This window comes from Sander lucioperca, chromosome 22, assembly GCF_008315115.2.
Source record: "Sander lucioperca isolate FBNREF2018 chromosome 22, SLUC_FBN_1.2, whole genome shotgun sequence".
In the NCBI taxonomy this organism is placed as follows: domain Eukaryota; kingdom Metazoa; phylum Chordata; class Actinopteri; order Perciformes; family Percidae; genus Sander; species Sander lucioperca.
The window spans coordinates 11487878-11498820 of record NC_050194.1 but is presented as its reverse complement, the minus strand read 5'-3'; the positions used below and the strand labels follow the sequence as shown (position 1 = coordinate 11498820).

The 10943-nt window shown below is 42.8% G+C and overlaps 1 protein-coding gene across 1 annotated transcript; it reads left to right on the top strand.

The window, feature by feature from the left end:
• The first annotated feature begins 727 nt into the window (after window positions 1–727).
• Window positions 728–9630, top strand: tut1 (terminal uridylyl transferase 1, U6 snRNA-specific). The gene is made up of 10 exons (XM_031291238.2): window positions 728–970; window positions 1247–1437; window positions 1588–1791; window positions 2682–2796; window positions 2928–3055; window positions 3246–3472; window positions 3574–3683; window positions 6978–7100; window positions 7805–7897; window positions 8077–9630. Exons 1-10 carry the CDS (start codon window positions 895–897, stop codon window positions 9210–9212), a joined length of 2403 nt encoding a protein of 800 aa, XP_031147098.1. The 5' UTR covers window positions 728–894; the 3' UTR covers window positions 9213–9630.
• The last annotated feature ends 1313 nt before the right edge of the window (window positions 9631–10943 follow it).

Sequence of the window (10943 nt, the reverse complement as noted above, 5' to 3'; positions counted from 1 at the left end):
TTGGTCTGTATTTGTCTTTTATGTCCAAACATTCTCTGGTGTTCTGGTCATCCACATGTGGGGTTAAAAGCTTACATGTAGTCTATTATGGGTACAATTACTGCTCGGGTGACTGGGCTCCATCAGTCATGTTTCCGTCAGTTACATGAAGTGCTGAAAGATGACAGTTGCATGGTTTACATTTGCTTTCATGTGTAATGTGCCGGTCTGATTTTTATAAGCAGAGGAAAATGTTTATTCACAGCACATAAAACATTAATTTTTATAAGAGGGGTAAGTAAAAGTGAGGCAGGCAAGTGTAAATTGGTAAATGGACTGGGGTTTAAAAGAACCACAAAGCTTTAACCAAGCCATAAGCCATCATTATACAGCAGTCATTGCATTGCCTTTGCATAAAATGTGGAACACATTATTTGAAATCTCCATCAACTTATACAATAAATTTGAGTAAATTTAGCACTTTCAATATCTTTTTGCTTAAATTGCAAAAGTATAAAAATCTTTCAAAAGACTTGCCATTGTTGTGACATTATTTTGAAGTGGCAAATTGAAAAATAAAAGATGTAGGTTATGTGATCAGTAATACATTTAAACAGTCTGACTAAATACAAAAAGTTATAAACCAGCTCAGAGATGAAAAGTGTCTGATAGAAGTCTCAGGAAAAGATACATCATTTCCATTATGTCTGGCTTTGCAGAATACAATTAGATTCTCCGGAACGTTTGTGATAAAACAGGAAGAGAACAGCCCGGGTAGATTTTTGAGACGGACTGGAACCCAACGCAGAGTCTACGCTGGAGGGAGATTTGAGAAGCGCATGGAGAACGGTCGGCTATAAACTTGGCTGACGACTTTAGTGGTTGCTTTATCGTTATAATTTACTTTTTGCAATCATGGAAGCAGACAGTGACATAAAAACAACACCGAGAGGGTTTCAGTGCACTCTGTGCAATGTCAATTTACCAAACCGTAAGTAACGTGACGTTAGGCTAACTTCCAGTTGCCCTTTTTTGACAGCCATTCGTTACTTTTTTATGCAGGTTGGTAACATTACCGGACTGAAAAAACCCGTTAACTTTAATCTGTGAAGCTGATATCAATGCCATGCATTATTAGAACAGCTAGCTAATGCCACTAAGGTTATACTAGCTAACGTTAGTTTGTTTAAGTGTATTACATACATTTATTATTTGTTAGCTTATTCTTAGTAAGTTTAGTTATTGCTCGTATTTTTATTTTCTCCAGTGCCAAGCTTGGATCAGCATGTCAAAGGGCGGAAACACCAAACATTGAGCACGGTGCGGGCTACCAGGAAGAGCCAGGAGCAGCGCAGTGTGTTTGTCAGTGGCATCAAGCCTGACATCTCTCAGGCTGACGTAGCTGAGTACTTCCAGCAGTTTGGGGCAGTCTCAGATATTATCATGGATAAAGACAGGGTGAGTCAGCGGTTCACAATCAGATGCAGGCAGCTCATTTTAAATGATGTCTCAGAACCAAGAGTGCTGACTGTCAATTTCTCTGCAGCATATGGAAAGTGACTGATGAACCCCAATGTAGTCTGACTGTGACGTGTGTGCACTCAACAGGGTGTGTACGCCATCGTGCAGTTCAACGAGACCGACAGCATACAGGCGGCCCTGTCCTGTGTTGAGCATCAGATGAAAGGCTTGAAGCTGCGTGTCAAACCCCGGGAAAAGAAGGATTTCAAGTTGATTCCCAAGAAGAACAACTCCCAGAACCTCCAACAAGCTCTAGACCGTCTCAAACCTCAGCTGTGTCAGTTGGTGTCTGTAAGCATCCTGTTGTCAAATATAAAGTCTGGCTTATGCCAATAGGAGTGGGGGTCTGTAAGGGTGGCAGGAGCATTACAGCCTATAGGGGCTGCTAGTGGGGCCTTTAGATTCTTGAGACTTAAGTTTAGTTCCTTACTACAGTATATCTTGTATATTACTCTCGCATTGCCAGACCTTCCTCCACACGGCGCTGCGGAGGAGGGTCTGGCTAGTCCACACAGCACAGGATGGGAGAAAAACGTGCTTTTGTTTATTGGCATTTCTTTAAACCAATCACAATCGTCATGGGCGGCGCCTCTGCAAAATATCCTCGGGAAGGAACTTGTTTTGGTGGAACATGTACGTTCAAAGGTTGTTTTAGTCGTGCAACAGAAAACTCAGATTGGACAGATAGTCTAGCTAGCTGTCTGGATTTACCCTGCAGAGATCTGAGAAAAGGTTAACTATAGTCCTCATAAATCCACCGGAGTTAAAAATTTCAACACAAAGAAAGCGGAAGGTAATGGACATCCGGCCGAAAGAGTGAAATTCGGCAGAAATTTCCAGCGGCAACGGAGCGATCTCGGAAGTGGAACATCGAGGATATAGACTACTTGTATATTAACCATAAAATTGTGATATATATATATATATATATATATATATATATATATATATATATATATATATATATATATATATATATATATAATATATATTTTTTTAATTTTTTATATATTGTACACTTATAAAAAATAAGAGTACAATTTATACTACACTGATTAAATGCATTACATATTAGTGTTTTTGGCACATTGCTTTTGAAATTGGTGCACAAAAAAACTGATATTTTTGTCGTTTATTTATTGAACAAAGCGACTGCGTTGTTGTCCTTTGATCTCTGGCAGGTGGATGCCCAGATGCAGTACGTCGTAGAGCGATTTCAGCTGGGAGAAAACGAAAAGAAGGCCCGAGGGTTGCTGGTTCAACTCCTGCAAGAGGTTTTCGTGGAGTTTTTTCCAGGTGACCTTTTCTAAACACTCATACGGAGAGTCAGTTTTTTTAAATCTGGTGTTATTCAGGGACAAATGTGTAAACAGTTGTGGTAGACTGGCTCTCTCACGTTTTTAACACTATGCTTGGATTGGTTGCAGACAGCCAGATTCAGCCATTTGGTTCATCTGTCAACACTTTCGGCATCCACTCCTGTGACTTGGACCTGTTCCTGGACCTGGAAAACACCAAAGTGTTCCAGTCGCGTGCCAAGTCCACCACAGAGCAGGTCTGACTTTTTTTTTTTTACATGTACATTAGTTGGTGCCAAGTGCATTCTTTACCTCACTGTTGGCATCAAAAATAAGGTTCTGGATCCACACAATTTATAGGCAAAATATAAAATTCTGTAACTTCATAGGGATACTGCTGTGTATTAAAAAAGAAGTGGTTTTCTTCTTTTGTCTCTCTTTCTTCAGGCAGGGGAGGGCATGTCAGACGATGGCCGCTCCGAGGACTCCATCCTGTCTGATATTGACCTGTCCACTGCCTCTCCGGCCGAGGTCCTGGACCTTGTAGCAGCAATCCTTAGACGCTGCGTCCCCAGCGTTCACAAAGTCCAAGTGGTCAGCAGCGCTCGCCTCCCCGTAGTCAAGTTCCATCACCGCGAGCTTAACCTGCAGGGGGACATCACCATTAACAACAAGTCAGCCGACAATTCTTGACTATGAGAAATGTTTTTTATCTTGTACAGTGGGCAGAATTATAGTGTGCTTTTCTATTCTCCTATCCTGTATCTCTCACTAGACTAGCAGTAAGGAACACCCGCTTCCTCCAGCTGTGCTCAGGGATGGAGGACAGGCTGAGGCCTCTGGCGTACACCATCCGCTACTGGGCCAAGCAGAAGCAGCTGGCTGGTAAGATTAAAAAAACAACTAAACCTCCTGCACCAATTCCAACCAACTGTTTTTTTTGTTTATACCTTCAAGATTAGTGTGTTGTAGTCACCTGTGCATTTAGGTTGTCATTTTATTTTTTGGTCAGCAGATGTCAGTACAACTCCACTTGTCCCTTACCTGTGTTGGGATCTGACACACTGATTTGCGATGCCTTTTAGTGTCTTGGTATGGAAGCTGTGGTCAAAGAAAAATATGGCACAAACACGGCTCTGTTTGTGTTGTAATACTACAGGCTATGTCCCCAGATATAGAATCAAATCTTAATAAAAATGTTTTTCACTGAAGAGCACACTAATTACCTTTTTACTCCTGGGGCATATCATCTTTATTTCCTTTGATGAACCGTAGCCCCCGAGCTGCTGGTGCAGCTTTTAACAAGGCACTTGTGCTGAGTGATTAGCAGAGCATGATGGGATCGGTTGCATGTTGGGCTGCTGTTGTAAACCATACGTTTTGAATTGATTGCATACAGTAGATCTGTGATGCCAGGTGCCGATAAGAAATAAGGGAAAAAAGTAAAAGGAAAACTGTTTTCTAACTTCAAATTAAAGGTGCGATATGTAATACTGACAGGTTGTGTTTAAAATAGTTACTGCAGTACAAATTTAAAATACTGGGGAGAGTTGTCTCCCCCGCCCCCTCCTTCCCAGACTCAAAGTTCACAGAGGTTGCCAAGGCTGAGACCACAGTATTCACAACAATGTTGCTAGACACTATTACTTCACAGCACAGCAGAGTAGCTAACGTTAGATGCTGGCTATATTGACAGTCATAGAAGCCCGTGCTCATGCTGAGCTCTGTACCCAACTGACAGACACACTTTTTCGGCTTAGAATTACCATAGGAACCGCTAAAAACAACAACCTTGCTGTCCTCTCCACCCGACGAACACACACTTCCCAGGCTTAGAATTACGGTAAGAACCGCTAAAAATAACACTACCTTGCCGTCCTCTCCACCCGACTGAACACACTTTATTGGCTTAGAAATACGGCAACAATCGATAAACACACTGCAAACTCACGGTCCTCTCTTCCCAATTTACAGCCCCCCTCTCTTGGCTTAAAATAACTCATCGTTGTCGGGTACGGCCGCTGAACAGTTACACTTTGTAAACAGCTTGCCTGGTCCTCCAGTAACGTTAGCAGGGTTAGCATGGCGGCATTAGCCAGGACCAGTCGGGATCACTTAACTGGCTGTGTTTCAATTTATTTTTGCGAGTAACCAACTCGGGTACTCTAGCTATATAATTCAATGTGAATACACAAATGTTGAAAGGACATAAAATGCCCGTCCCTTGTAGACGTGATAAATTAGAATTATAGAAATATTCTATTAGATAGAATTAGAAAATTAGCCAACTCGGCGACTAAGCTGTCTCCATCTTTCAAATACATCTCCAATATTTACCCGAGGTTTGTAACGTCTCTGGTCACGCAACTGTTAGAAACATGGCGGGTTTTTTTTAATGTCATGTAGAATCTATCTCCGTTGATCCCGTTCGTTTGTTTGCTGCTTTCATGGCTGTACTAACGTTAGAGCTGTAGCGCGCTGGGTTTACGTTTTTACAGGTATATCTGGCAACCCGGCCTGGCTGTCAAACTGGGCAGCTGATAACAACACACAGCCCAAAACACAAACAGAAATTCTGTCACTGAACGGAAATTTTAAAAGGAGAAAAAATGTTTGGATGTATTACAGTAAATATATTACATATTGGCCCTTCAAAGAACTGAGTCTGCAACTATATGAATCTGGGCTGTTTACAATACAGGTTACACTATCCATCCTAGCATGTAAGCAAACAGGTTACAGGTAAACCATTTTTGTAGCATAAACCCAACAGAACTTGAGGAGAACCAAACTGTTTGATGCTTAAACCAAAAGAAAGGAGTTTAAAAGACATTTTTTCATTGTAGTGAAATTGCTAGTTTTGATTTGTGTCACACAAGTGTGTACTGTTTACTGTTGCTTTTTCAATAAATGTTTGCAACAAATGTGTCTGTCTGGCTGTACGTAGTTGAAACAATTGCATCAAAGTATATGAAGAATTCATTTGCAAAAAAAAAACAGTAAAGCCCATTTTGAATGAATAAACCAATAACACAAAATTTAATTGATTTTCCATTTGAGAAAACATGATTTTTGAAAATTAAAAAATAAATTGGTATCTTATAAAACTACCCAACACCCTCAACTATATAAGACACGTAGCAGAGGTGTTGAAACCATAATCAGAACCACAATAACAGTAATAATCTTTATTTGTGTAGCACTTTTCAAAACAAAGTCCTTAAAAGTACAAAATGTGAAAACCAATCATAGAAACGCACATCTTAGCAAGAACTGCATAATACTCTCAGAAAACTCTTAATATCATGATGCTCTCTTGGGGATATTGCTCATTTTGGTGTCCTGCTTGGTTATGAGGCATTTCTGGCGGACAGCCATTCCCAGTTTTGGAAAACTCTTGCTCTCACGCGTAGTATTACGTAATTTCCCGTGTCACTTCTCGCATGTGTTTTCGTGACAAAACTTGGTTTGGAGAGATCAGATGGACTCACCGGGGATTCCTCCTGGTGAAAGATCTGGTAGCTGGTCCCTCCCTGTCGCTGGTCAGTCCTGTAATGTGAAAACCACAACGACTTTAAAACTCCAGATTACAAAACGGCAGGTTGTGTAGTGTGAACAGTACGGCGAACTGATGACTTTAAAAAATCTTGTACTGGGAACTTAGCTTAAAAGTGCAGTAGGTAAGCCTTATAAAACTAACTTTCTGTCATATTTGCTGAAACTGACCCTGTGTTCCAGTAGAACTACATGAAGCAGGTGTAAAAAAAAAAAAAAAAAGATCCGGCTCCTCTGGCACCACCTACAGCCTGTAGTGCAGCTCCCTGTTCAGATGCACCAATCAGGGCCGGGGGGTGGGGGGTCTAACTGCGTGTCAATCACTGCTCATACACACGCATTCATTCTCCCTTGTGGGGGGAGGGGCTTAGGAGACCGTTTTGGGCTTTAGTAGAAAGGGGGGAGGGACTGAGAAGTTGTCGATGTTCACATTTTTTTGGCTAAGTCCTGGATCTTCACAATCCTACCTACAGAACCTTTAAGGAACAAAATAACCAAATCCATTCCACAAAAGCCCATCCACACCTTTACACAGATGTTAATGCTTTTATCTTGTTACACTAATCATAGTTTCATCCTTTTTAACTATTAACAACACAATCACGTTTTCATTGTGACGTGAAGGTAATCCCAGTGGTGCCGGTCCCCTGCTCAACAACTACGCTCTGACACTGCTGATCATCTTCTTCCTGCAAAACTGCGAGCCTCCTGTCCTCCCCACAGTGGACCAGCTCAAAGACATGGCCTGTAAGTGCTGCACGGCTCCTCAGTGGGTCTCATGCAACGTCTTCGTAGTCTCATCTGACACCTCTCTTACTTTTCCTGTGACGTTTGCTGGAGCGTTCCAAGTCAGATTCACCAAATTCTCTCAACTACACAGATAGCTCGTTTTAACCTGACAAATGCCACCTGTTCATGAGGAGGGGCATGTTTTGAGAGATTTTGTCATTATCATCAGTGTTTTTTTTTTTCTTCCACTGTGGAGAGAGTCAGTCAGCTGTCCATCAGTCATTTGACAGGTCTGTTGGAAACAATCTGCTTTCCTGTTGGTGTGTGTGTGTATATATATATATATATATATATATATATATATATATATATATATATATATATATATATATATATATATATATATATATATATATATACACATACACACACACACACACACACACCAAATTTGGACAGCAAATGACTTGCACGCAATCTGTTGATGTTTGGATAAAATTAGTCTGTGATTTCCGTAGCTCTTTATTTCAATGTTCCAAATATTTGACTTCATATAATAACGATTTTTTTCTAGACAGGTTGAAGTGCTTTAATATTGGAGATGATTTAGTCCCATTCAATGAAAACGGAAAGCTAATTTATTTGTTTTTGCTGTCATTTCAATGATGCCATTTGTTAACCTGTGTGCATGTATTAATTGTTGTGCGTTAACCTCTTTGCAGGTGAGGAGGAAGAGTGTGTGATTGAGGGCTGGAACTGCACCTTCCCTAGTCAGCCTATTGCTGTGCCCCCCAGCAGGAATACACAGGACCTCTGTAAGTGAGAGTAATGTGATTGTGTGATTTGTTAAACAGCGTTTCCTGCACGTTTTTATATAACCTTCATTAATTAAAAATACAACTCAATCTCATCTTGCCTCTTAAATACAATGCCGACATCACCACTACAGACCCTAAATGTCACTCTTGATGTACATGTTTGTCTTCTTTTCTAGGCACCCTGCTCTTTGGCTTCTTCTCCTTCTACGCAAAGTTTGATTTTGCCAGTAGTGTCATATCTGCCAGGAAGGGACGTGCACTCCCAATCACTGACTTCCTCAGCAAGAATAAAGAGGAGGAGGTCATGCAAGAGGAAAAACACGCCAAGACCCAACCCCCCAGTCCCAAACTGGGCCCCCTAAATCTCTTAGACCCCTTTGATCTCTCCCACAACGTAGCTGGAAACCTGAATGAGCGCGCTCAGCGCAGCTTCCAAAGGGAGTGCCAGGAGGCTGACAAGTACTGCCGCAGCCTTCAGTACCAGCGCAAATCTACCAAGGGGAAATCATGGGGGCTGGTGCGCTTATTCACACCCCATGGGGAGGTTCCGCAGGCCAAAACGGAGCAGCCGACCATCAGCATCCCCTTCAAATCAGCGTCGCTTCCTGAAGTGCTGCGCAATCAGCTGCACATGGCGGGGGAAGGTTTCCGGCTGCTGTGGTTTCAGAAGGTTTGCGTTGCTGTGGAGGGAGTCTTCCAAAGAGTTCTCAGGTGTCACTTTACTCGCTCCCCAGACGCCGCGTTTGGCGAGGATTCAGTTGTCGATGCTGCTATGGAATTGGAAACAACGTCAGCTTCCCTCAACACGTCAATAAATGACAGCTGTGACAGTGTTGAATCCCAAAACGCAGCCAGCCCTCTGGGTACGGCTGCGCTCGGTGCCAAGAGGCGGCTATCTTCTGGCAGCGATGCTTCTGTGTCGCCTCAAGGCAAAAAGCCAAGACTGGCAAAAAGAGGCAAGCCTGAATTGCCTCACTGGATCTGTGTGCAAAAGCACACGGTGTGGGCTGGCAGGAGGAAAGTGAAAAGGGAGCTGATCAAAGATACAGACCTGAGGCCAGAGGGCAGCTGTATGGAGCTGGAGTCCCGGGTCACAGTGCACATCATTGAAAAAGAGCCGGAGCTCAAGGAGGCCCTGGAGTTCAAGGTCCAGCCCCAGATGGTGGGTGGGACAGAAAGCACAAAGGTAGTGCTCAAGTTGGAGCCAACCAGTGACAAGACAGGAGTTTTTCACGACTTCTTTCATTTCCTGGAAGCCTTCTTACCTAAGATGGTAGAGACACTGCTCGAGAAAGACGTTGCTAGTGCTTAAATGGGACCCATTTGAAATACGTCTCCATTTAAATCTAAGGATTTTGGGTGTACTTTGTTCTGTTTTCTACATCCAAGAGGCCATTACTGCTACTTGTATTAACCCTTTAGAATGGGACATGAAAGAGCATAACTTTTTGCTTTATGTTGACCAGACATCAATTTATTATATTTGTAAATGTGGGCTTTGTCAGAATGTCAGGTTTGTCATTTTTGTCATGTATATTTCTAGTTTTTATTTGTTTCATTACAAGATTTCTTGATTAAGCCCTACTTTTATGTTTTGGACATGTCTTGGTTTTAGTACATTTCTGTTTAAAATAAGGCTCTTAAATGAAGAAAGGGAAACTTAAGTGGCAGATGATTGATCTATACACCATCTGATGTCTTCAAATGAATAAAGCATTTGTATAACACCACCTCCTCTACACAGTTGCTGTGATTAGTCAGGACCGTGTGTACATTTATTTTGCCTTCACACACTTTTTATTTTTATTTTTATAAAGAATCTGTAATTGTACTGTTCTTTGTGGGCTGCCAGAAAGGGGCCATTGAGTGGAGCTTTTATCCAGTCAGGTCTTTGCTCATGCCTGAGACAGATGAGAGTAATTAATCAGCCAGGCAGACTGCTTTATTACAGCAGGACAAGCAGCAGCTGAGGGATACACAGAGCTCCCATGCACTGATTAACATCATTCATCTCACTCTTAAAGGGAAATGCACATGGCCAGCAGGTTAGACAGGCCGCGGAGGGTGGAGATGGCTGTGATGATAAAGACGTTTGAGACCGCTTACCACATCTTAATCTGATGCTGGTTGGCATAACTAATAGGATATTTGTTGTGACCATGAAATAAAAGATAAAACTGGTATGTGTCCGAAGGACTCAATCAGTTGAGGTCCAGCAGAAATCACAATCTTTATCTGGTAAAAAAAAAATTAAAATAATACTGACCGCTCCAATGATTACTGCCAAACGAGCAAAAGGTATTTTGGCCAAAATATTACTTGTGGTTAATTCTTTACTATTAGAAAGGCAAGTCTTGCATTATCACATCCATCCATCCATCCATCCATCTTCGTCCGCTTATCCGGTATCGGGTCGCAGGGGTAGCAGCTCCAGCAGGGGACCCCAAACTTCCCTTTCCCGAGCCACATTAACCAGCTCCGACTGGGGGATCCCGAGGCGTTCCCAGGCCAGGTTCGAGATATAATCCCTCCACCTAGTCCTGGGTCTTCCCCGAGGCCTCCTCCCAGCTGGACGTGCCTGGAACACCTCCCTAGGGAAGCGCCCAGGGGGCATCCTTACCAGATGCCCGAACCACCTCAACTGGCTCCTTTCGACGCGAAGGAGCAGCGGCTCTACTCCAAGCTCCTCACGGATGACTGAGCTTCTCACCCTATCTCTAATCGAGACGCCAGCCACCCTCCTGAGGAAACCCATTTCGGCCGCTTGTACCCTGGATCTTGTTCTTTCGGTCATGACCCAGCCTTCATGACCATAGGTGAGGGTAGGAACGAAAACTGACCGGTAGATCGAGAGCTTTGCCTTCTGGCTGAGCTCTCTTTTCGTCACAACGGTGCGATAAATTGAATGTAATACCGCACCCGCTGTGCCGATTCTCCGACCAATCTCCCGCTCCATCGTCCCCTCACTCGCGAACAAGACCCCAAGGTACTTGAACTCCTTTACTTGAGGTAAGGACTCATTCCCTACCTGGAGAAGGCACTC

What these genes read in the sequence shown, in the direction of transcription:
- tut1 (XM_031291238.2), top strand. Translation starts at nt 895, where the DNA reads ATGGAAGCAGACAGTGACATAAAAACAACACCGAGAGGGTTTCAGTGC. An exon ending in CCAGCTCAAAGACATGGCCT is followed by an intron (nt 7,101 to 7,804) that starts GTAAGTGCTGCA and finishes ACCTCTTTGCAG; the next exon opens with GTGAGGAGGAAGAGTGTGTG. An exon ending in CAGGAATACACAGGACCTCT is followed by an intron (nt 7,898 to 8,076) that starts GTAAGTGAGAGT and finishes CTTCTTTTCTAG; the next exon opens with GCACCCTGCTCTTTGGCTTC.